Source organism: Phyllostomus discolor, chromosome 9 (assembly GCF_004126475.2).
Source record: "Phyllostomus discolor isolate MPI-MPIP mPhyDis1 chromosome 9, mPhyDis1.pri.v3, whole genome shotgun sequence".
Lineage (NCBI taxonomy): Eukaryota > Metazoa > Chordata > Mammalia > Chiroptera > Phyllostomidae > Phyllostomus > Phyllostomus discolor.
In genome coordinates, this window is record NC_040911.2 from 8,831,634 (window position 1) to 8,858,187 (window position 26,554).

At 42.4% G+C, this 26,554-nt stretch overlaps 1 protein-coding gene across 2 annotated transcripts in view; it reads left to right on the plus strand.

The window, feature by feature from the left end:
* PIGN (phosphatidylinositol glycan anchor biosynthesis class N) overlaps positions 1 to 26,554 on the plus strand; it is a 72,850-nt gene that overhangs the window by 5,322 nt on the left and 40,974 nt on the right. For both annotated transcript variants that reach the window (XM_028524273.2, XM_028524275.2), the window contains exons 3-13: positions 1,201 to 1,453; positions 3,330 to 3,451; positions 3,956 to 4,054; positions 6,429 to 6,535; positions 9,005 to 9,129; positions 10,293 to 10,423; positions 11,296 to 11,412; positions 14,090 to 14,130; positions 16,106 to 16,165; positions 17,378 to 17,470; positions 18,172 to 18,227. In XM_028524273.2, the coding sequence (XP_028380074.1) occupies positions 1,233 to 1,453; positions 3,330 to 3,451; positions 3,956 to 4,054; positions 6,429 to 6,535; positions 9,005 to 9,129; positions 10,293 to 10,423; positions 11,296 to 11,412; positions 14,090 to 14,130; positions 16,106 to 16,165; positions 17,378 to 17,470; positions 18,172 to 18,227 (1,172 nt within the window). In that variant the 5' untranslated portion in view covers positions 1,201 to 1,232. The remainder of the gene's footprint in view (positions 1 to 1,200; positions 1,454 to 3,329; positions 3,452 to 3,955; positions 4,055 to 6,428; positions 6,536 to 9,004; positions 9,130 to 10,292; positions 10,424 to 11,295; positions 11,413 to 14,089; positions 14,131 to 16,105; positions 16,166 to 17,377; positions 17,471 to 18,171; positions 18,228 to 26,554) is intronic.

A 26,554-nucleotide genomic window follows, 5' to 3' on the forward strand; every position in this document is an offset into this window, starting at 1 on the left:
AGTGGCCCATAATTTGACCCTTTGCCCTATTTCCTTCTTTTGTTATATGCTTGGCTTTGATAAGGTTTATTCCCCAATGTTTAAGCTCTTTGCAAGGTACTTTGTCACCCTTTCTTTCCATGATGTAATTTTTCAGGCTAGGGTGAATAATATGCACCTATAATCAAAATTATTTCATCTTGGGTTTTCACCCAAGGGTCACTGTATGTAACATGCAGTTACACTACAAAAAAGACATGTTAGAGTGCTTTGTTGTTCTTAACCTCCAGAGATTCATCCACAAAAGCAAATTTTAGGCTGACTTGAAACACACTTCCATGGACAGGTTGACCTTGGCAGTCAATTGCATGCTGTCTCACAGAATTATTTAAATGTTTCATTTCACATTGCTTAGTTTTTTCCCTTGCTAAGTACTTGTAAGTCCATCAGATTGTCAGGTCTGTGACCGTGTCTTCTTCTGGTCTCCGTAGTACCCCTGCACACAATTATGCACTTAATATGTGCACAGAACATTTTTATTGACTGAATAAATGTAACCTTCTGCTTTCTTCTTTGCTCTTCAGGGAACTAAAAAACTGTGTTCCCTTAATGAGTACAAATTTTCTGAAGCAAAGATGAAATTTAACTACTTTTTCCTTCCTATAATTTAGCTAACTGGACAAAAATGCGTGTTGTCTACTCAACTCGGTGACAGTGGAGAAAAGCTAGAAGTCTCCTGGGCCGATAAGCGAACATTGAAATAAATTCTCACACATATAGATGATGTGAAAATTCTGGGAGTATCAGTGGTTGCCATATGGGCAGTCAAGAGCACCAGGAGTTATATTTTCTATTTCATATAGGATTTGATTTGATTGTACCCCAACTCATTTTAGGGCCCATTTAGTTCTTTCTTTGTTTTTTTTTATCCTACTGTATACTAGTTTTTAGGAGCTTAGTATACATTTAATTTTATTATAAATAGTTCACTGGAGCTAATTGCTTATTGAACAGTTTATTTTTCCTTGAGCGTACATTATCATGCGTTTTATTTCAGTGTCACCTCATTATTAAAAAATGTTCACTGTTACCACCACAAAGGAAGTTGTGAGATATGCAGTATTGTAAGATATATATCTCTACTCCACGAGACCACCGAGCTTTGTGAAGGTACGTAACTGCATTAAGGTCTACCCAATTTAATTGTGTTCCCTCTCGCAGCGTTTCTTGAAGGTTAATTAGATGCCCTGAATATGATGCTCTTCTTCGTTGTGGGACTGTTGGTCCATATCGTGTTCTTCGCCTCCATCTTCGACATTTACTTTACGTCTCCTCTGGTCCACGGGATGACCCCCCAGTTCACGCCGCTGCCCCCTCCAGCGCGGAGACTGGTGCTCATTATCGCCGATGGGCTGCGGGCAGACACACTCCACGAATTCGATGAGGATGGAAATCCGAGAGCACCGTTTATTAGGTGAGCGTGTCACCCGAGACAAAGACATCCTTGGAAAAAAGGATGATCTGATCTGATCAAAATGTTTTTAAGCAGAGGTATCCAAATCTCTTTATGCCTTTTTCTTTCTAAGTTCAGTGTTCGTTATATAGCTGAAGAAGTTAAAAAAAATATTTCTCTCTTAATATGTGGTTCAGTGGTTTTCAAGCCTTTTACTTATTATGTGTGTATTTTTTCCAAAATTTGTTTCATTATGAGGTAAGTCAGTACTAAAAGTGTCTAAACCAGTACTTAAACTTTTTTTTTTAATGGAATAGATTAGGGTGCTGTTGGTTCGCAAACCCATGCAGATTTCAAGTGTACAACTCAATAGGACATCATGGGCACACCGCATCATGCACCCACCACTCCGAGAAGTCTCTTTCTGTCCCCGTTTTCTCCCCTTTTGCCCCCCTCCACTACCCCCTTCCCCGCCCCCTTTCCCTCTGGCTGTCACCGCACCGCCGTCTTACAGGTACTTTCATACAGACAGTTCCGAGAGCCAAGCACGTCCCCTGAAACGTGTTCCAGGCAGTGTTCTGTAACTAGTTGCTCTGCTGACCTTTCCCCTGCAAAGGCATCACTGGTGGCGTTGCTTTCCAAAATTTTGCAAATCACTATGACACAATTTAAGGACTATCGATACATTTTTGCCTGTTTTAATCTCCAATTTAGAGATATACTTTAACTTCTACTTGGGAGTGTAGTCGTTCCCCCTTCCCTTAATTTTTTAAGAATTTTTCAAGTACAGGAACATTTGAAAAGATTACTGTGTTTTTTGTACTATAAGATACACTACCTGCCCCCCCCACCAAATTTGGGAGGAATCGTGGTTGTTATTGCTGCTGTTGAGTTCTGTTTACGTTTACATTGGTGAAATATTATGTTATTTATGTTATTAAATATTTTACCACATTTTTTGCTTCAAAATTTTTTTCCTATTTTCCTTTAAAACCTAGGTGCGTCTTGTAGTCCAAAAATACAGTATATAATAAGCATTCATATACCTATAACCTAGATTTAACAGTTTTTAACTTTTTTTCATATTTGCATCCTCTCAGTATACACACACACACACACACACACACACAGGCTTAATTTTTTTTTTCCTTAATAATCTGAAGGCAAGATATCAGGTTCTCCTAAATACAGAGAACAAACTGACGCCTGTCAGGTACAGTGGGGGTGCGGGACTGGGTGGAAAAACCGAAGGGAGTAAGAAGCACGAATTGGTGGTTACAACAGAGTCACAGGGCCGTAGAGTACAGCGTAGGGAATGTGGTCAGTGGGGCTGCTGGCAGATGCGCCTTAGACTTAACGGGGGGAGGATCCCTTCATCAACTATATGAATGTCTAATCACAGTGCCATACACCTAAAACTCATATAAATAATACGGAATGTCAATTGTAATGGAAAATTTTTTAAAAGAATAAAAATTTGTAAAAATATTACACAACACCATCCCTAAACACTTCAGCGTGTATCTGCTAAGAACAAGGACTTTCTCCTACGTGAGCATAATACCATCATCGCACCCAATAAAAACTGAGCAGTGATAGAATTTTCTTGTGTATGTGGGTTATTTATCATGTAACAAACCATTTCAGTACTTCGTGGCTTAAGACGACAGCGGTGTATTTTGTCCCGATTCCATGCGGTGGGTGGGTGGTGCTTTGTCCATCCACTGGTATGAGGGCTGGGACTGGGCTCAGCAGGGTTAAAAGGATTTCTTTCATCCCTAAATTTTGACTGACCTTTTTGGTTTTGACTCCTTCTGTAATCATCTCATTTTTCCCAGACCTTCCCAGAGCAGTTACTCGCAGTGTGCGTTAACTGTTCCTCGGTGGTGTCTTTCAGGAATGTCGTGATGCAGGAAGGCAGCTGGGGCGTCTCTCACACGCGTGTGCCCACGGAGTCTCGGCCGGGCCATGTGGCCGTGATAGCTGGGTTTTATGAAGATGTCAGCGCAGTTGCCAAAGGTATCGCCTGTTCAGACAGTTCTAGCGCGGGAGAACTTGTTATGTCAGTAGTGCTTGTTTACCCTGACTCAGGACACAGGGTGAAGCGTGTTTCTAGGTACTTCTCATAAATATTTTAGCAGACTTTTCATAAACACACACTGGTACTCATTCAAGCATTCAGCTTTTAGCCTTGTATCATCCTGTGCTGTTAAAAGAATGTGATTGAAAAAATAAATAAATAAAAGAATGTGATTAGGTGCATCTGTGGTTTTCCTAGACAGTAACTCTCAAAAGTTCAAAATAATTACATATTTTAGTAAAAAGTAAATTATCTGCTGTAAGCTTTAAAAAAATTATAGCATGGTGTATGTAACAAAATCTGTTTTTACTTTTGCATTAGTTGTGTGATTAGTCCTCGTTGTTATTATTTGAAAAATACTTCTTTAGGGGCTATAGTAATATCTCACCACGTATATGTTACTGTTGTTGTTATTTGCTCCTTTTTTTCTCAACTCTCTGAAGGATGGAAAGAAAACCCTGTAGAATTTGACTCTCTCTTCAATGAAAGCAGGTACACGTGGAGCTGGGGAAGCCCGGATATCCTGTCTATGTTTGCCAAAGGTGAGAGTTGTCAGCGACGTGTTCTCAGAGAATAAATAGGTTAATAAGCCAATGGATAATTTTTATATACTAGGCTTTACTGATTTTGAGATACATTTTAACATAGTTAACATTCCTGAACTAGGGATGTGTGTTGCAGGGAATAGACACGTCAACTCGATTTTTTCCTTCTGGGTCGCACTTGAAATATTGGCACACCGCATAGTTGGCATTTTGGACTCAGTGAAATGATACATGGCACTAACGTTCAACAGCTTTATAATCTTGGGCAAGTTAAAGAACTTCTCTGAACTTAAGTTTGCCTTTTTGTAAATATGGTAGTTTTTATCTCATAGGTTGGTTTTTAGGATTAAATTAGATGACTCTTATGAAACATTTAGCAAAGTGCCTATATAACTCCTCATGATGAAGCTGTTGATATCTGGTTTATTTTAGGTTGATAAATGAAGACATTGGTAGAAAATTTTAAATAGAGGTTGGTACATAGTCACATAAAGATTTAAACACTAAAATTTATATTTATGATTCCTGTTTTTATATATTCAAGATCTTGCCATTTGGATTTGTTATGTTTCTGTGTACGAATCTGCAACTATTAGAACATCTTTTGATTACAAAATTAATATTACTTCCTAAAATCACTAGGATTTTATTTCAATTTTATATCATTAAATGCCTTTTAGTGGGGGCAGAATGGTCATCTCACTTAATGAAAAGGTTTTGTAACATTACACTTAGCCATAGGTATAATTATAATTGATTGGAATTAAAGGGAAGATTAATATGTCTTCAAAGCAAATACATATTCAGGATTTTACGTATGTTATTCAGAGAACATTATTATGTAGGGCATGCCAAAAAAAATCCCCCAAAAGACCTACAAACTGCTTGCCATTTACATACTCCCTTCTTGGGACAGCAGTTTGGCTTCCGGGGTACTGGCGGCGGTGAGGATGGGTTAAGCCGCTATGGTTTACAGCATCCTGCTTCTGGCTGTGGTTGTCAGGACAGGGCCAGGCCTGAACCGCGGGCAGCTCCACAGGAGTGCTCCGTTTCTTGCAGCAACCAGCAGACCCGCTCCGATCTGTACTCAGGACCTGGGGATTAGAATGGCGGAGCAGTGGAACGGCCAGTGTTAGTAGAGCTACACTGATGTCGTAAGAGATTATCATTATTTTATCTCTTCCCTATGATCTGTAAGAGCCTGTCAAACTCAGAAATGTACTAAGTTGATGGGATTCTTGGTAAAATATTGCAAATGTGTAAGATTAATATATTTGTTTACTCTGTCAAACTGTTTAGCAGTAAGCAATATTTATTCCCTTAATATTGAGAAATATATGAGGGGGGACCCCCTGCCCCCAAATAAAATTATGTTCTAGAGGGCAAGCCCCTTATAGTACAGGCTTCCCTGGCTAGGCGAGTGTTCCAGGACCCCATCTGTGGCAGTGCACCAGCTGGCATTGTTGTGAGAGGCTGTGTTCAGCTGCAGGGAATTTTTTCGAAGACTCTTAATGTGCCCATTTCATGGTGGGCGATTTACAAGCACACCTGCCCACACTGCGCTGAGTGTTCAGTGGTTTCTGACCAAAAACGGCAGGACCCCATGCCCCACCCTTCCTGCTCACCTGATCTTCCCCCTAGAAACTGTTTTTTGTTTCCCCGGATGAAAAAAGGCCTCAAAGGGAAACATTTTGTTACTGTGGGAGGTGAAATAATAAATGGCAGAAGCACTAAGAGGCATGAAAATCGACAAGTTCAAAATCGACAAAAACTGTTTTGAGCATGGGAAGAACATCTCAATAGGTGTATTGCATCAAATGGAGAGTACTCTGAAGGTGACTGAAGTTTAAACATGCAAGAATAAATACACAATTTGCAATAAATAAATAAATTCTGGGTTTTTTGCCCCCCCCACCTTTTACACATGTTCTATGAGTAAGAGAAATGAATATTTGAATTTTTTTCTTGCTTTAGGAAGTTTTGTAAACTAAATTACTTCATTTGTTTTAGGTTATAACCTCCTAACATATACACAAAATTGAGTACTCTAATCCTTATAGGGAGACAAACTTTGGTGTTTAGTTTTGTATACCAGCACTGTCACTTTGGCAAGATAATTAACTTACATGTAGTGTGTCTGCAAAACTAGAACGTGTTATTGTGAGGGCAAAACGCAACAGCGTGTGTGCAAAGCATGGTCCATGGATACGTGAAATAGACATTAATTATTCTTCCCATTTTTATCTTCCCCATCATAATACAAAATGCTTTGTGAAAAATTCTGGGTACTCACAAAAATCTTTAATGACTACTTCATTATTATAACAGTTTAAAAGATGGTAAAAATTTTTCCCCCCCATTTCCTTTTCAGGCGCTACAGGGAACCATGTTTTTACATATAGTTATGACGCTGACAGTGAGGATTTTGGTGCCGAGGATATATCAAAACTGGATACGTGGGTTTTTGATCATGTTAAGGTGCGTGCAGTGGTTAACATGCAGCCCACGTATTTCTACCTCGAGTGCTAGAGACTGATTTGTTAGTAAATGCATCTTAGTGATTTTCTACTTACTTGAGCATAAAAATTCTATGTTGTAGCACACTTTTTAAAAGACTGGCTACTTAGAAACTGTACATTCTACAATAACCAGTTAAAGAGAAGTTTAAGAAATAATTCTAAAGAGACAACCTCTTCGTGATACCCGTTTCTGAGCGTGAACGAGCCCTGGGCTGGACTCGGGTCGGCCGCGCCGTCCCAGGTGCGACCTGCCTGCCCTCTCGCCTCAGCGGCCCACGCGAGGTGGGGGCGGGCCTTCTGAAAACGCTGTTTAAATGTGATGCAGTTGTAGCACAGAAAGTACATTTTTTAAAAAATTGTACTTTAAGTAAAAATTAGGGTAAGTAAAAACAAATTAGCAAATTAATCAATAAAATATTTATGCATTTAAGAGTTATTTCGCTATTTGATAGTAGCAATTATCACAGTGTCACCAGGCATCCAATTAAAATTTATCAAAAATTGTGGGAAAATCTCAGTTGTGGCTCTTGGCCCTCTCCTTTCTATCAATCCATTGCTTCTCATTTTCAAATTATAACTTATAATTCATGTGTTGAAAGGCTTCCATTGATTGAACCGTTAATGGTTCTTCTTTTTACCAGTTACGTCTTTTGAACTGACATTGTGAACGTCTCCATAATGTGGTCAGTTTTTGTTCATTTGTTTGTGATAGACGCTTTAGTACGTGTTCGACTTCTCGGTGATGTAGCCTTTTTTACTCACGTGTTTGCAACAGACTCCCCAGTGTGTGTGTGTGTGTGTGTGTTTGTCTCTGTGTTTACTCGGCAGGAATTCAGTGCTCTGCCGTCTCTGACAAACACTCTTTCTTTTACCAGGCTCCTTCTCCTTGAAATTTTCTTTTTTCAAGTGACAGACTTTTGTCAACAGGGAAAACTTTCAAGTTCAATGAAACTTCTTTAAGAAAATAGTTAGTGAATTTCTTTGCTAATGATCGTGTTTAATATAATCTACCTACTTATGTTAGCCACTGCTTGAAGGCCCTTGGCTGACACAGCTGAAAATGCTTAGAAATCATGAATTTGGTTTCTGGTGGACGGGCATATATAGCTGGTGGCTGACCTGACTTTGTGCCTTTTCCCCCCTTCTTTATTTCAACACTGCTAATGTTGGTGAACAGAAAGGAAAGATTTGCCTGTGACTTCATAAAATGTATACATAGCAACAAAAATGTGAAAACTTCAGCAGAGGTAAACAGTGTGAAGGAGAAATGCAGGGACTGAGAACGTGTCTTTAGAACACCCTGATCTCGGCTGAACGGTTAGGGGAAGGCTTTCCTGAGACTCTCGAAGTGACCTCGGAGGAAATAGGGGAGACAGGAAAGTGGGGGTCTGGTGTGCCGGTGGCATTCTGCCCCTCTCGGGCCCTGGAGGAAGGGCCAGCCTGGACCCGAGGAAGTCTGAGGCAGGGGAAGTTAGAGTGGCAGGCTGGCCAGCTGGGAGCGGGGTTCGAGATGAGGGTGGAGAGGGAGGAAGTCGAGGGTTTTACCCGGACCCTGGCCCTGCCGGAGACTCATGCTTAAGCCAAACAGTTCACAGATCCATGAAAAGTTCTACTCACTTTTTTTTAAACTGGGGTAAAATACGTGTAACATAAAATGTGCCGTCCTAGCCATTTTTAAGTGTACAGGTTCAGTGGGGTTAGGTACGTTCATGGTGTCGTGCAGCCAGTCTCCAGAGCATCGTCTTCCTCTGGCCAAACATACTCCATGCCCATTAAACAGCAGCTACTCATCCCACCCCTCCCAACCCCCTGCCCCGCCGCCCCCAGCCTGTTCCCCAGCCCCTGGCAGCCACAATTCTGCTTTCTGTTTCTGAGCATTTGATCACTCCAGTTACCTCATAGAAATGAATTCATACTGGGTTTGTCTCTTTCTGACTGGTGCATTTCACTTCTCATAATACCCTTGAAGTTCATCCATGTTGACTCTCCTTTCTAAAACTCAGCTTATGCATTGCCTTCTCCATGAGGGCTTCCCTGATTTCCCCTTGCTTCGCCCCACTCCCCACCCGACTCGGGTCGTCACCCTCTTCTGTGTGCCCTTAAGGCCACTAGTACTGCTTTATTTTTGGCTCTTGTCAAAATATTTCCTCGATCTCCTATTTTTATTCAATACTGAGAGATCTTTAGGAAATCAGATCTCCTTCCTATGACCTTTTATTTTTTGCCACAGAAAATAGCTCCCTCCCTGGTCAGCACAGAGGTCTCAGGTGATGACAGGGACCTTGTGTGGGGAGGCCCAAGGGCAAATCTTTAAAAAATAAGATAATGTTACAATTATGTATAAATTTAATTGAATGTGTTCGTCAGAATTATTTTCTAAATAAAAGAAATGCACTAAAATTTTTTTAAACTGATTTGTTACATATAGGAATTCTTTCATGCTGCCAAAAACAACCAGTCTTTGTATTCTCAACTAAATGAAGAGAAAGTCGTTTTTTTCTTACACTTACTAGGCTTAGATACAAATGGACATGCTCACCGACCAGCATCAAGGTAATTTTAATGCTGTGTTTAGTTTCTTGTATTTGTGGGAAACAACCATTCTGTTTGAACTTTTGAGGTATTATAGTGGGGGTTTTTTGTGATTATCACAACAGTATTTTAAATAACTCTAAAGTAGTGTTATATTTATATTTATATTTTAAATAACTCTAAAGTAGAGTAAATTCTCAATTATATGAACTGTAGATTGATAGAGAAGCTAAAGCTGCATGTGCTGTGGCCAGACTGCAGATTAACATAAGTAACATCCATCCTGCATTCCTGTTTGTCAAGGAAGGGAAGAAACTTACATATTTCAGAAATTCAGTAAATCTTGAGATAAAAAGCATTTTTAAGGCGTTATATCACAAAATACCTAATTCCATTTATTCAGTGTTATATCTAGCAAATCGATGTATAAAGTTTTGTATTCTGTACTTCAGTAGTATTCCTCATATAGAATGGCAAATATTTCTCTCACTTTCGTAGACCATAACAAAGAGGGAGAATCTATGTCACACCTTTGGACTTATTTCGAATTTGGTTTAGACTAGTCTAACCGTCAAGCCTGTTGGTTAGCTGCCAGCGACGGGCCCCGCATTCCATTCCCCTTCCTGCACGCGACGCACTGTTTTAACGGCAGGGAGTTCCGACAGAGCCAGCCTTCCTCAAGCAGCCTGGCTGCCCCGCAGGTTTTAAGTGCGCGGGTGTAGAAAGCTTGAATGTAATTTGTGCGGAACATACCTGACATGATATCACATTACAGTAGTGTACACCGCACACAGTCTCAGGGATGAAAACATTCTGTGCTTGAAACAGTTACACTCCCCTGTCAAAGTGGCGAGGACAGTGTGGTCTGCATTACGAGAGACACGAATGGAAAGGCGTCGCTGTTGCTTTTGAGACTTAACAGGCATTCACTAAAACGTGTGCGCTAATGAGTACCCTCCTCTGAAATCACTCTGGAGAACTGTTCCATATCCTGTGGCTTCTTTAAACAGAGGAAACATTATTTTGAACAATCTAAAGAGCTCTGGTTTTAAAATATTGAAGTTGGAATCTGAAAGTATCTCAGGAGTTACTGACTTCGAATGTTGTGAGTTCATGTTGAATAAATTTGATTTTTCCAAATTAATGGAACTTAGCGTCGTGTTCTTCTGTTTCTTTTTAAACAGGGAATATAAGGACAATATTAAAATGGTTGATGAAGGAGTCAAAGAGCTTGTATCCCTGTTTAAAGAGTTTTATGGGAACGATGAGAAAACGGCGTTCATCTTCACCTCGGACCACGGCATGACAGACTGGGGTGGGTTTGTTCTCCCCAGGCGGTGTGTGCACCTCGCAGTGAGAGCGGCAGGCGAAGCTTCTAGGTGCCCCGCTGAGGAGGGTTCCGTGTCTTGGTGCACGCAGAGTGCCTAGCACACAATTGTATGCTTAAAATGTTAGTGTAAACTATAGGAGGACTATATTCTCAAAATGTAACTTAGGGGAAAGTAGCGGGGAGAAAACAAAACCACCAGGACGTATCTGCCTAGGGTTGTCAGCTGTGCGTGAGGGCAAAGGGGGCGAGGATGAGGGGTGACTCCTGGAGATCAACCCTGGACAGTCCCGTCCTCCCCGCGGGAGTCCCCACGAAAACACGGCGTGTGCCCGGAGAATGCAGTGAGGCAGAGACGAGGTCGGACCTAGAATTCTAGTGAGCTGATCCCACTTTGTGAGGGGCTTCGGCTGCACCAGCCAGACGGGCCTGGAAGGAAAACGTTCAGAGACTTCACCATCCTCTCCAGAGCAGCCCGGGCCTCCCCAGGCCTGACTGGCCCCTCCCCAGCAGTGCTGTCCCTGTCCTTCCTGCCTTCAGATGGCAGGAAGGTGCTCCCTCCCGCGGCATCTTCTCCGCGTCTCCTTGTCAGTGTCCTTGTCCCTCTTTCAGCCGGAGTCACTCAGCAGACATTCCGCCTTTCTTGTTTGCTCGTTCGTTCGTGCCTGCTTGTTGTTGCTGCCCGGACTGGCTTTGAGGACGTTCTAAAACCAAAGGTTATACGGAGTTGCAAGTGTTTGGGAGTGTGGTGGCTAGAATTAGCTGCAGGTGGAGTCACTTTAAGTATTTAAAAAGGAAACATTTAGGTGTAAGTTAGTTCATGTGGACTTGCCTCATTCCTCTTGGTGTCCTCTTTGTAGGTTCCCATGGGGCTGGCCACCCTTCAGAGACCTTTACTCCTTTCGTCGCGTGGGGGGCTGGAATCAAGTCTCCCCAAAGAGTGGCGGCTCAGCGGTTTAATGACACACTTCTGAAAGGTACGAACACTTACCTTCATTGCCTTTACAAATATCCCATTTTAAAATAAAACCAAAGTTTAATCTTAAAAAATCCTTTCCAAGCCCTGACTGGTGGCTCAGTGGGTTGATTCCCAGTCAGGGCACAGGCCTGGGCTACGTACAGGCCAGGTCCCCAGCTGGGGGTGTGCAAGAGGCAACCGATGGATCCTTCTCTCCCTCCCTTTCCTCCTCCCTTCCCCTCTCTCTAAAAATAAATAAATAATCCCTTTCAAGTAATAGTTTTCCTTTTGATATTGTGCCATTACTGTTTCTATGTATTGCTTTTATATAGTTCCTGTTACTTGATTTATAATACTCAGCATATATAGTCTTAATCATTTGTGTTATGGAGGTTCAAGTATGAATTATACTGTTGGGTTTTTTCCCTTCACATTCCTTATTTTTACGGGGCTGCAGATTAAGCCCTGAGTCAAATCCTATCTGCAGAGATTATCAGATAAATCTTCCACTTTGTGTGGGAGCTGCTGTTTCACAACCAGCCAGACTTTGCCCTGACCCCGGCTCTCTGTGTTGCCCCAGCCCTCCTTGCCTCTCAGTCCCTGGAGAGGGAGAACTAAGGTAGGGTTCTTTTTCAGAGTTCCACCAAAGCTTCTCCTGATTGGGCAGAACAGATTCCTTTCAAACGCCTTACTCTGAGTTAGTTTCATCAGACTCATCCAAAGCTTTATTTTCTAAAAGTAAAGGTATTTGAGGAATGCAGATTTCCAGATCTTGTGACTAGATTCCAGAGTCTGGGTGAGGCCTAGAATTTTTTTAAAAACCTCCTCCAGGGATTCAGACTCAAGTTGTGTTCAGTTATTTTTTCACTATAGAAGACTCTGTTTGGCTTGTGTGTTAAATTTCTTTAGATGCTTTCTTTCTGTTTGTGGATTTTTTTAGTGGAGATGTAATTCTCCTACCATAAAATTCACATTTTAAAATTGTACAATTTATCCTCTTGAGTACATTAACAAGAATGTGTAATCACCTCTCCGATTTATAAAGTATTCCACAGCCCCCTCCCCCCAAAAAGCCTATTAGCAGTTACTCCTGTGGCCCCCTCTCCCCATCACCTGGCAGCAATTAATCTGCTTTGTGTCTCCGTGGATTTGCCTCTTCTGGACATTCCACGTGAATGGGATTATTCACTACCTGCCACATCTGGCTTCTCCCACGTGGCAATATGTCTTCACGGTTCATCCAGGTTGTAGCGCGTATTAGTTTATTTCTTATAGTCAAATAATGTTTCATTGCTGCATGTGCCACATTTTTTTATACAGCCATCTTACGGACATTTGGGTTGTTTTCACATTTGTGACTGTTATGATAATATTGCCGTGAAGATCTGCGTGAAAGTTTTCGTGTGGGCATGTTTTAGTTTCCCTTGTCTGGATTCATAGAAAGGGACTAAATGGGTTATATGAAACTATGTTTAATTTTGGCAGAATTCCAACCTGTTTTCCAGTGCAGGTGCATCATTTGATGTTCCTATGCCCTGTGGTGGATGGATTAGATTAGATCTAAATAGAAGCTAGGTTAAATAGTATGTGTATACTTAGGAGATAGAACTGTATTTTGGCATTTGATTTTTTTCAGTGAATTAATGTTTTAGAATCACATGCATGCCTTCGAGAATCATGACAGAAAGAATGTAGTTTTTCTAATGTGAATATGTGAATATTAAGTATTATAAGTTACAGAGAAAGGAAACATTCTTTTCCTCAACAGGTGATTAACGTGAATTGTATAGTAGCTAACTAATAGAAGCAGGAACATATTTTAAACTTTATTAGCTTATTAAAGGAAATTTCACCATAAAATATCTTAGAAGCCTTTGGGTAATATATCTTAAAGTCATTAAATCGAGACATGGGCCCTGGCTGATGTGGCTTAGTGGATTGTGTGCTGGCCTGTGGACCAAAAGGTCGCAGGTTCGATTCCCAGTCGGGTCACATGCCTGGGTCGAGGGCCTGGTCCCCAGTTGGGGGTGTATGAGAGGCAACCACACATTGATGTTTCTCTTCCTCTCTTTCTCCCTCCCTTCCTCTCTCTCTAAAAATAAATAAAATCTTTTTTTTTTTAAAGACACGTTCTCAATTATTTTGGTTACTGTTTATTGAAATTTCTGAGTTTACAGAAAGGTAGAAAGAAAGGAATGAGGTTATCTTGGAAGGCAGTTTCAATAGTAACTTATTGTACTCTTTGAACTTTTGGGACTATTGAAGGTAGGTGCCATCACAGCTACAATTTTAGGTGTTTTGTGAGCCACTGGCGTTTCAGAGAAATGCCTGGACAGGGCCCTGGAACAGGGCTGGGCTGGGCTGGAGTGCCGCTGACGGTGGTGACGGTTGTGCCTTCAGTTCCGCCGTCCGTTCCTTAGCTTTCCGGTGTTTGAAACCATTACCTCCAAGTGAGCATTTGGAAAGTTGAACAAGTCATCGCAGAAAACACCACATGCTTTTTAGGTGTTCTTTTAAAATTCTCATTTTTAACATATACAGCTCTGCCTTTGAAGCATCCTTTGAGTTCGTACTGACTTAAAGTAGGCTTTTCCAGGACGTTTGTGCTTCACTAAGCATCGAGCACTCGTGATAATGAAACGACCCACTCCTCTTTAACCCCAGCATCCGCCCTGGTGTCGCCTTTTGTCTTTCAGAGTGGAAGCTGGAGCACTACAAGAGGCAAGACATCAATCAGGTACTCGTCTCGATTTCATCACGTTCAAATTTACTTTCACCTCCCATGAGACGTTCAGACAAAAAAAAAACCCTGAAAAAAACACATATTAATCATGATGATGATACATGATCTTTCAGAACATTTCGGTTACCAAGGGAAGTCCTGTCAGTGCAGATATTTCAACCCAGCTCATCTTTCTTTTGACAAAATATAAAAAGCCTCGAGTAAAACTCCAAGGAAAAGACTCCCTCCAAATAACAATGACTAATTAAATAATTATATGTAGATTGCCGTTTGCCTGCCTGTTACATTTCTGTGCTTCCTTGTCATGGTTGCCTTGCCGAGTGCTCTAAGCACAGATCTATTAAAACCTCATTGTAGGTTTCTTTCCTGTAGTGTGTCCGTTACCAACTCTTTGTCAACACATAGTCTGTCTTTAACTCTATCCAGGACCCTTACAAATGCAATGGGGGAACAGTGACAAGAGCATAAATTTCCCAGCTAGAAAGCTCGTATTACAGGAAAATGAGTAGCCAACCTCCTCCTCTCGCGAGGCTGGTGACATCATCTGTGAACGGGAAGCCCAGAACGCCCATCCCTGAGAATGTGCCGTGTGAAGGGCCCCCTTCACTGTTTGTAGAACTCGGGGCAGCACTGACACACGGCCTCCAAAGGGGCAGGCATCTCTCACCTTCTCCGGCCAGCTCCCTGGGCGGCACCCTCCCTGTGGGGGGCGAACCCAGGCCCGGGCTCCCCTTCGCAGGCCTGCACTCTCGGGAGCCCGGTTTTTCTCAGCACACCGAGAATGCTCTCTTCTCAGGATGGATGTGTATTACCAAATAAGTGAAGTGCTGGTGTATAAAGTCAGAATAACAACTTGCTCATTCGCAGTCAAGATGCCTGTCAGTGGGACAGGAATAACTCGAAGACCATAAAACAGAAGCATGTGCTGTTTACAGCCAGACTGGGTTATAATAAAAAACTGAATATAGGTTCGGCTCTCGCTCTCAGCAATCCCACTGCGGGTCTACGTTAGGTGAGAATTTCTTTACTCGTTTCTTCCATCAGCATCGTTGCGTGTCTGTAGTATTGTTGAAGCATCGCGCAGACGTCCCCATTCCACCCTGTGTCGGGGGTGTGACGGTGAGGAAAAGCAGGCGCAGCCCCCGCCCAGGGAAGCTTGTTCTTTAGGGGGAGAACTCGGATACCAATCGAATAATTACGCGAACGGGCGTGAAGCCAGAGCTGCGGTGAGGACCACAGACGGGCCCTGAGGCCCTGAGAGGGTGTTAGCTGGTAGGGAGACCGAGGCACTGGAGAGGTTGGCTGACCTGCCCCAGGCCTCAGGGGCACAGGCAAGGATTTGAAACTGGGCGTTCTGGCACCCAGGCACTTCACTGCCTAAAAACTGAGAAGGCCTAATACAAAAGCAGGCGATAACATTTAGGAAAACGAAAGTCACTGGTCCTCTTAGGGAGAGCCCTCTGGGAATTGGACTTCAGGGGGACCTACCCGGAAGGGTGTCTGGGGTCTTCCCGAGAAAGGGCCTCTCGTCTGATGCGTCCTTTCTGGGCGTCACCGCCTGGCCACCCCTCCTCCCGACACATTCTTTCTTTAGTTCACATACACATCTCTCCAGGTCACGTCTGCCATTGCTGTGTATCTTTTTGTCTGGTGAAGGCATCCTTTTCTTAATACTGAAAATCTGTTACATGAAGTGGTCAAGTTCTTAGCTGCCAGGATAAGTAACTTTTTGTTTTAATATGTTTTACATTTGGAGCTCTTAATGGTTTCTTTTCAAGTTTTTTTTCATAAGGTCATGCACCTCAAGCAAATGACATTTTTCGAGATCAGTATCTGACGTGTATTAAGTAAATGTTTGAAGATAGTGGACTGTAACAAACACGCTGCTTAGATTACAGAATGTAGTTGCGTTGGGTGAGCTTTGTCGATGTCTGTAGACTCCGTAAAGCCGGGCTCGTTCTCCCTGCAGGCCGACGTAGCGCCGCTGATGGCCTCTCTCATCGGGGTCCCCTTCCCCCTGAACTCAGTGGTAAGCCGCAGAATTCTCTCACCAGCTCTCAGAATGAAACAGTATGTGTTGTGCAGTAGAATTCACTTTTTATGTTTCTGAGTAATCTTTGGCTACATTTAAAACTGTATTTTCCTTTGCATTTTTCCTAAACCTGTAATACCTTATAACTGCATATGTAGTGTTACCTACAACACGGAGAACAGGCCTAATAGCTTTTCTTTATTTTTTTTTTATTTTCCAAAATGTATACAGATTTATATTTGTATTTTAGTTACAATTGAGGAAACAAGCATAATTTTTGTTTACAAGCAGTTGAAACTGAATCCATCTGAAGGAAATTTATTTCAAAGATATTGGTGGTTGCTTGACTGAAAGGCGTGTTCGAATCCGGGTCTGGCTGTGAGCAGGAACCAGGAGCGCTCTGCAGACCCGGGAGGAAGGCCGGAACTCGGTCTGCGCTGGGGGGAGCAGCGTTGCCCCCTCGTGTGCTTTGTGCCCCGGTCCTCGGCGGTCAGAGTCTGGTGCTGACCGTTTGGGTGGTCCAGCCTGGGCCACCTGACTGCCCTTCAGCAGGGGAAGGCAGGGCCCCCTTAGAGACCCCGCACCTCTGTCCATGGGCAGGGAGAGTTCTCCACGTGGCACGGCAGGGCTGCAAAGAATGGGAAATGGATCCAGAAAAGCCAAAAAACACACAAATAAAAAAATCAATCCACCCAGCTATTTTTATTAGTTCTTCAAATCCTACAAATACAAAAATCTCAGAGTGCTGAGGACTGTGAGCCCACAGTCAAGTGTGTGTGTGTGTCTGTGTCACCGACACAGAAGTCCCACAAAGTAACCCTCACTCGTACACGCACAGTGCACTCTCACGTTTCTTCCTGTCTTGTTTTTTCCCTTTAAGCATGTTGGTTGTGGCCCACCACGGGGATTTCACGTGTGCAAAGCAAAGCACTTAGTTCACTGCCTAGCACACGGTAATTTTCAGTAAGTGTTCGGTTGTATTGAACTTAATTCATTTCGTTGCTTTACTTACTTACTATTTATTCGTGAGAAAAATAAAGGAACATCCTTCAGTTATACTTTAAAGAAGGATTCCGTTGTTTTGTTATTCCAGTGATTTGTTTGTCCCTGGGTCTTCTCCTCACCGCGCTCCTTGTCGGTCTGGTTTGTGCCGTAAGGCTAGCCCGAGCTTGTCACTACGAACGCTAACCAGCATTTACCCGCGCACAGGGCGTCCTTCCCGTGGGGTACCTCAACAGCACCGGCGCCTTCAGAGCCGAGAGCATGTTCACAAACGCAGTGCAGATCCTGGAGCAGTTCAAGGTAAAAGACGACGCGCAGTGCTAAAATTCAGTGTACTCCGTGAAGATGTTGGGTTTTGTCTTAAGAAATTATTTCCTATAAATCCGTGTCTTTAAAGCTTACGTATTTGACTAGCGTCATAGAGCGTCTCGCATTTCTGAGGCCCCGTGAGTCAGCGTGAGGGCGCAGCGCTCCCTTTGAGGGGCCTCCCCAACTGTAAGACTCGCACTGGGGCTTAAAGACCACACCCCACGTCTTTCTCGAATGGCCTCTGCCCCCGCGGCAGCCGCATGGGCGATGCAGCTCTTCTTGGCGGCCCACCCACGCTGGCGGCCCATGCACGCTGGCGGCCCATGCACGCTGTCCTACACAGTAGGGAGTTAAAACAGGCACCGCTGGACTGAAAGTCTGTTGTTACCAATGAGGCTGATGCAGCTTGGCCACTTTGGTTTTCTAAGAGTTAAAGTACAGTTTAATTACGTTACAGAATGTTCTGCAGATTTGATATCCTTAATTCTCAGTTTATTGCAATAGAATGGTTGTGGTAAATTTCTCTTTAAATATTTATGAAATAATGTAGTAAGACAAAATTCCATTTATTTTCGAAGTAGCTAACCATCCCTGAAGGCCCATTTTAATGCATGTTTGTATTTCAAAATGAGATTAGTTGATTTTTTTCCTCATTTCTAATATAATTAAATATTTTCCTACTTGGTTCCCAGGTGAAAATGTCTCAGAAAAAAGAAGTCACTTTACCATTTTTGTTTACACCATTTAAGTAAGTATTTTTTTATTTATTAGCTGATAGGAAATAATTTTTCAATGAGTTTGAATGCTGACAGGATAAATTAGTTACTTAGAAACTTTGTCTTTTTTGTACGCATCCGTGCAGACTTCAGGATGCAAGCCTCGTCTCTGGTTTTCGTAGGTAATGAGCCAGATGCAAGCTAGATGTCGTGGAGTGACTGGCAGAGGAAGTATTGGGTGCAGAGAGATAGTGGAACGCTTTAAGGAGATAAATTCAACAGGGCTCTTGGCTTGGCGGACGGGGAAGGTTCTGGTACCGTCAGGGTCATAGAAAGAAAGGAGAGCTGGTTTGAGAGGTGAGGATGAATTTCAGCCTAAAACAGAAGACATCAATGAATTGGTTAGAAGTAGGGATCTCAAGGTAGAGATGAGAGTTGGTCGTGAGGGTTTCGGAGCCATCGGCGTCAAGTTGGTGGTGAAGATGAATGCGCATGTATTGGAGGCTCAGGTAGGCAGAAGGTAGGAAGTGACAGGAGAAGGCCGACGGTACGGTTCTGGGAAACTCCGACACTTATGGGGGCGGCGAGAGGGGAGCAGACTGCGGCAGCTGACTTTGCTCTCGTGGGTCCCAGAAAGGTGCGGCGCCCCGACTCTGGAATGGGGGGAGATTTGCATCGCAAACGCGACTCTGCAGCACTGACGTGGGTGGGGTTACTCAGCCTCCTTGAAACGCATCTTCGGCTAGCAAGGATTCACATCTAATTAGGAAGAATTGTGCTCTTGACCAAAACAAGTAGAAATCGTTTGAAATCCAGATGTTAGGGACATGGTTGAATGTCTTCTTGGCATTACATTTGACAACTTACGTAACGTGAGTGTGGTGTTCATGAGCTAGAAAGGCTTAAATACTGCATTTCCCTGTGAACACTGCACGCCTCCCTCTGTGTGTGTGCAGGGAACACTGTGCATACCTCCCTCTGTGTGTGTGCAGGGGACACTGACTGCACGCCTCCCTCTGTGTGTGTGCAGGGGACACTGACTGCATGCCTCCCTCTGTGTGTGTGCAGGGGACACTGTGACTGCACGCCTCCCTCTGTGTGTGTGTGTGCAGGGGACACTGTGACTGCACACTTCCCTCTGTGTGTGTGTGTGCAGGGGACACTGTGACTGCACACTTCCCTCTGTGTGTGTGTGCAGGGAACACTGTGCACACCTCCCTCTGTGTGTGTGCAGGGGACACTGTGACTGCATGCCTCCCCCTGTGTGTGTGCAGGGGACACTGTGCATACCTCCCTCTGTGTGTGTGTGTGTGCAGGGGACACTGTGACTGCACACCTCCCTCTGTGTGTGTGTGTGTGCAGGGAACACCGTGACTGCACGCCTCCCCCTGTGTGTGTGCAGGGAACACCGTGACTGCACGCCTCCCCCTGTGTGTGTGCAGGGAACACTGTGACTGCACGCCTCCCTCTGTGTGTGTGCAGGGGACACTGTGATTGCACGCCTCCCTCTGTGTGTGTGCAGGGAACACTGACTGCACGCCTTCCCCTGTGTGTGTGTGCAGGGGAGAAGAGTCAAAGTAAATTACGATCATATGCAGTTAATTACTGATGCCTAAGACAGCTGCACAGCAGAGGATTATTTGGCCAAAATGTCAGTAGCATCAAGAAACTTTGCAAACCACTTTTGACACGTTCAATCTCCATACACTGCACAAATCTTTTTTTGTGTTTCAGTTGCATTTTTACCTTTCTTGAAATAATAAATCATAATGTGCTGAAAACGTTGCATATTTTCTTTCATCTTCAATATTAAAATGGCTGCACAAAAATTCACCAATTTTGATAATTTTTTTATAAATGCACACTGATACGACAGCCAACAATACAACCTAACAACTGTTTTGAATGAAGTTAAAGACAACTAAGCGCTACTAGAGCCATTGTACAGAAAAAAGTAAATGAACGCTTTGGCCAACTCAGTAGAAGGACTGGTCAGGGAAGCACCCTTCCATAAGGGGCTAGGTGCACGCTGCCCACCTCCTTTTACTTGGCCTCCTGATGTGCCATGAACTTGCTCTGCTTTGACGCTCAGTGTCTGCCTGCAGAGCCACTGCTAGCTCTGTGTCACCCCAGGGCTCAGCAGGGCAGTTGACTCCCGCCCACTGGCTCTCCCACCCTGGAGCAAAGCTGCAGCTCTGCCTGCACTTGAAAGTCACCATTTGTTGGAAGCCTGCATGTAACCACAAAAGCTAAGGTCACATGAAGGATTGACTCCTGAGGAAATAGGTAATTTAAGGAACAGGAAAGAACTGAAAAATATTAAACGCCTCAGAAATATCTGAGACACTATTGGATCCATAAAATCAAAAGCAACATAAAGTTGCTTTACAAAATGAGAAAGAGTACAGGATGCATTTTTTAAAAAAGAATAATACAACTGAAAACATAGGGAAGGCTAAGCCATGCAAGAATGGTCCAAATGGGAGGCAAGTCCTACAGAACATAGTGGGCAGTGAGTAGACCTCAAGTGAAGTGAAATGAATTTTGTGATACGTATGGATTGAGAAAGGAGCTGGGAGAAGCACAGTGACTTACATAGGAGGCATACCTTTCTTCATCCTCCCAAACAATGACGATGGGAAACTTCAGGGAAATGAAAACATTTCAAAGTATACAAGAAGGCACGCTTTAATTATGAAACAACCTGAGAAGTGACAGGATTTTGAATTGTTGCTTCAAGCATGAGAAAGGCAATTCAGCCCTGACTGGTGTGGCTCAGTGGGTTGGGCATCGTCCTGCAAACCAAAAAGTCACCAGTTTGATTCCCTGTCAGGGGTCAGAGCACGTGCCTGGGTTGAGGCTGGGCCCAGTTGGGGGCATGTGAGGGGCAACTGACTGTAGTATATCGATGTTTCTTTCCCTCTCTCTCCCTCCCTCCCCCTCTATCTAAAAATAAATAAAATCTTTAAAGAGAGAGAAAGGGAATTCATTTGAACATTGGCACATGGATCAAGGAAATCTAATTATAGCATAGAACTTTGCTACTCAGTGAACAGAATTTAAATAATCATGATGTAAATCTTGGTTTTCAGTTTTTACAGTCAGACCATAGACAAAGTAAGGACGACTTAAAATTGCAGACTAGAATACAAGCTTTACCAGCCTTGACAACGTGCAGGATTGCAGGTTGGAAGGCAGAGGGGAAAGGACTGCACAGAGGTTGGTGGTGGGCGGTTGTCCTCACGAGACAGAATGTGCAGAGTGGCGGTGGCCGAGGGAGGAGGACAGGTGGGTAAAGTGCCCTGCGTGGCCTACAGAGGAGGTGGAAAGAGTGATGTCACCACGCTGAAGGGGGAGGAGGCAGCAGAAAGTGCCTTGGCTGCCAAGTCAAGCAGTAGTGATGGAAGCATATTGTTAAGACACATGGAGCTAACTACCGGAATAACTGAAAACAGACCCTTGAAGAGTGTTTGTGCCTGGCTCGGGGACTCGAGAGATGAGGAGAGTGGGGCAGGGATTTGTCGGTTGTCATTATGCCCTCCTGGATTACTTTTGATTTTTAAAAATTATATGTGTATATACTTTGATAAAAACATTTTTCAAGAAACAGAAAGTATTTGAATCATTGGCATGAATCAAAAATCATAAAAAATCATGGGCGTGAATAAAAATTAATTTTTTCATGTAAATTTTAGAATGATCATCTTGAGTTATATGAAGGATTCTTTCATTATTATACACCATTTAGGAAGTAATTTGGAGGAAATTGACATTGTCACAATATTTAACATTACCATCTAACATGTATTTATTTATATCTTCTGTTACGTCCTTAAGTAGGATTTTAGGTTTCCCCACAATAGCCATTTCTCATTGTTTTATTCCCAGGTATTTTAGTTCTGTTCTTGTGTAGTATCCTTTTTTTTCCTGTTACATGTGCTCAGTGTACCAGAAAAACACAGTTCTCACCATTTACTCTCTGAGTACAATGGTCTTTTTCCTTTTTTCTAGTCCAGTGAATTTTTCCACTTCTATACCATCTGTTTCCTTTCCGTCACCATTATGTATGTGCACCTAATGCGAGCACTGTCCGCTTGGAGACCACAGCCGGCGGGCACTGGTGCACCTAATGCGAGCACTGTTCACTTAGAGACCGCAGCCGGTGGGCACTGGCACACCTAATGTGAGCATTGCCCACTTGGAGACCACAGCTGGCAGGCACTGGTGCACCTAATGGTAGCACTGTTCACTTAGAGACCACAGCCGGCGGGCACTGGCACACAAAGACTAGAGAAGATGAAAGGATAGTTATCACACACCTTTTTGCAAACAACTCAGGTTCCTGTTACAAATAACAGTGTGAGGACCCCCTTCCCTTTTGAATAAGCACTATATTTTTTTTCCTTCTTAGAAATACATTGTTCAGTCACCGATTCTTAAGTCTGAGAAAATTTACCTAGAATATTGACACCTAAAAATTCATAATCTTGAGATTTTACCTACATGATCAACTTCACCAGCATTACTAGATCTGTTTAATAGTGTCTCTCCACCATCCCTCCGTTATCTTAGTCTTTTCTAGAATTCATAATTCATGAATAATATAATAATTTCTAGGGTGATAAAATGTCAAATGGAGAAATAAGACTGCTAAAGTTTCTTAGACTCATAAAAGGGTCCAGTGGATGCATATGGTTATTGTATACCCTGTTTCACCCTACTCTTTAAAAAATAAGTACACTTTATTTTTGATATTTTGAAGACCCATGAGAGAATAAAACTCACGAAGCAGCCATTCCCACAAATGGAACTGCTGAAGAGAAAGAACTTCAAAGCTAAAACTGGGTCCAGTCAGTCCCCCATGCAATGCCTAGGAATGACCAGCAGGTGGAGCCACATGACTAGGAGAAGCATGAAAGGTTTGCCTCTGTGAAAGCACCTTAAAAAGGAGGAAAAACACTTTGAACTGTGTACTAAAGAGGTCAAAGGAACACAAGAAAAACTTTAGAAGAAAAAAATTCATGAGATGGGAGAGGAACAAGAAAGATCTCTTAAGAAAGATTTTAGAAAAAAAGATGGGAAGAAGATTATTGTACCTTGCCAATAGAAACAAAAACATATTTTTATTTAAAACATGTTTTTGTTTAAACCTCACTGTGTAATTCAGAGAATTTAAACTTTAACAAAATATACGAATCTGTTTTCTACTAAAATGGCAAAAAATACTTTGGGTTTTTTTAATATATTCGCTTCATGTAGGCTGTTGTGATTAAAAGTTCCTCCCTTGGTCCACATTTAAGTACTGGTTTTAATGTCAATCTTCTCACCAGTTCATTTATCTGATTTACTGGTGGTTTGCTAGAAATGTAGTTTTCTGACCTAAAACTGCCTTGAAACTTAAACAGGTTAACTTCACACATCACATACATGCATACATAGAAAAATACTCTTGTACTCAGTTCTACATGAAAAATGACATGATTGTACATTATTGGTCAGTCTAAAGAATGCAAATTATTCTAGAAGTAATTTTATCCTGCTTTCTCTGTCTTTATCTTCTTGAAATACTTTTTATTTATTTTTATTTTTAATTCTTTCTTTTTTCTATAAAATTTATTGGGGTGAAACTGGTTAATAACATTATATAAGTTTCAAGTGTACAATTGTATAATACATCATCTGTGTATTTCATTGTGTGCTCACCACCCACAGTCTAGTTTCCTTTTATCACTATTAAATGGATTTCTTGATTTCAAGTTGTTCTCATTTGTTTGAATCCTGAAACAGTTTTTTTTTTTAAATTTTAATCATTGTTCAAATACAGTTTTCTCCTTTTTACTCCCAATCCAGTCCCCCCTCCCACCCCTCCCCACTTCCCTCCCATTACCGCCCTCCCCTTAGTTTATGACCATGTGTCCTTTAAGTTTGTTCCTGTGAACCCTTCCCAGTGTCCCCTGAAATTCCCTCTTCTCTCTTCTGTGGGCACTGTCAGCCTGGCCTCTATTTCAGTGTCTTTGGTTATATTTTGCTTGTTTCTCTGTTTTGTTATTTAGGTTCCTGTTAAAGGTGAGATCATATGGTATTTGTCTTTCACTGCCTGGCTTTTTTCGCTAAGCATAATGTTTTCCAGCTCCATCCATGCTATTGCAAAGGGCAGGAGCTCCTTCTTTCTTTCTGCTGCATAGAACTCCATTGTGTAAATGTACCATAGTTTTCTGATCCACTGATTTACTGATGGGCATCTAGGTTGCTTCCAGCATCTAGCTTGGTTGCTTCTAGCTATTGTAAATTGTGCTGCTATGAACATCGGGGTGTATAGGTTCTTTTGAATTGGTGTTTTAGTGTTCTTAGGATAGAGTCCCAGCAGTGGAATCGCAGGGTCAAAGGGCAGATCCATTTTTAGTTTTCTGAGGAAATTCCATATTGCTTTCCACAGTGGTTGTACCAGTCTGCAGTCCTTGAAATACTTTTTAATGTAAGATATTCTAAAAAGAAATGGACTATATATCACTAAGTATCTCTAAAATATTATGTGTAAATGCAAGCAAACTATTTTTGTAATAATAATCTGAGTAAGAAGATATGATACTTTAAATGATGTCATTTTTAAGGAGATTTTTGTCCTCCAAACACTAGGTCACCCTAAATAATTGATGATGAGATTTTTGATAATCTTAAGAAACGGCTTACTCTTCTACTAAGTTCAAGTAACCCTGGGAAATGGGTGGACTGATAGCAATCACAGCAAAGAAGTGTGTACAACCCATACTCATTTCTCATTTCTTCTTTACTTAACTATAATATGTTGCTAACAGATTTTTTTAAAATCTGATATTTTCAATATAAGAGATTTAGCCAATAAAGGAATTTTTTTCCCAATCAGATTACTATGTAGAAATGTTCTGCAGATAATGTGTTGCCATTATCATAAAATGCTACTGCCAAATTCTCTCTCCTGGGAGAATATGTATTGGAATATATCCTGTTCACACAATGACTTGAGTTTTTTAATGGTCTTTTCTGTATTTTCAGTTCTTTCAGCTCTCCATGTTTACACAAGGTATATTTTAGTGACCTCTGTCCCCTCCTGATGCACCAGATCTCTCTTTGACTTTGTTCATTTCATACAGAACATTATGCCGAATTCCAGACATATTCTGAACCCTTGGTATGTCCCCAAGTTTATAAATAGACCATTTAGGAAAAGATAAATTAGCCTGACTCTGGTCTCCTTACTTAAGTACTCCACATGGAATACATTCTATATATAACATACTGTCATATAATTAGTTAATGTAACAAGTATTTCTCTTTTAAAATACTTTTTTTTCCCATTCTTCTAGGACCTCTGAGTCCTAAAAAGGACTTTAGTTCTGGACCAGGTTTCTTTTCATGTTTTTGTTTAATCTAGCAAATCATTAGGTGTGTTAAGAAATGACACTGTGTATTATTGTCTTCCTTTTTCAGGCCTGCAATATTTTGATAGCATTTTAATCAATTAAGATTTATTGGTTTGTTTTATGTGCTTAGCACTTTGCTAAGTATTATTGTGGATATTAACGGAAATAATCAATGGCCCATGTGGAGGTTAAAAGTCAAGGGAAGATCAATAAATTGCCCGTTAGACCACACCGAAGTGCTAATGGAGCGAGGTGGGGTTTGATGTGGACTGTAAAGGGCGATGAGGATTGGACTTTGGAAAGCAGTTGAGGGGAGGGCCTTTATGAAGGGGAGAGCTCAGATGCAAATGCAAGATTGGTGATGGAGGAGGAGTTTGTGTAGCTGGGGGCATATGTCTGGGGCAGGGGGTTGAGTAGGAGAGAGGGGGATGGTCACCCAGCATCCAGGAAGTTTAGAGCCCGTGAGGTGGACGGCAAGGTGCCTGTATTAGTTTCATGTAAGCTAGAAGATGCGGTCCATGTGCTCGGAGGCCAAGTGGATCGGAACACGGGGAAGGAGATTAACTAGAAGGGTTTTATCCAAATTGGGAAAATTTAACTTAGATATATAGCACTGAAAGCCTGTGTCCTCTGTCCCACGTCTAAGAAAAGTCATCCCACGTCTAAGACCCCGAGGACAACATCCCCCAGCGAGCAGTGTGTGGAGCCGAGCCCTGAGTGGTGGACGCCCGAGCTGAGGGCTCTGGGGGCCCTGGATGTCGGCACAGCCTTCACTGGGGCCTCCTGGAGGACTCGGGAGGGTTTGTGCTGAGCCTCTGGGGTTCGTGAATTTTCTGAAATTTTATGTAAGGTTTCAGATTGTAAGCATTTTCTGGACAGCTTCAGTTTCTGGAAGCAGTCTGTGACCCCGCCCAAATTAATAGTATGGCTTAGAAGTTTGACTTCCTGCAAGTCTCGAT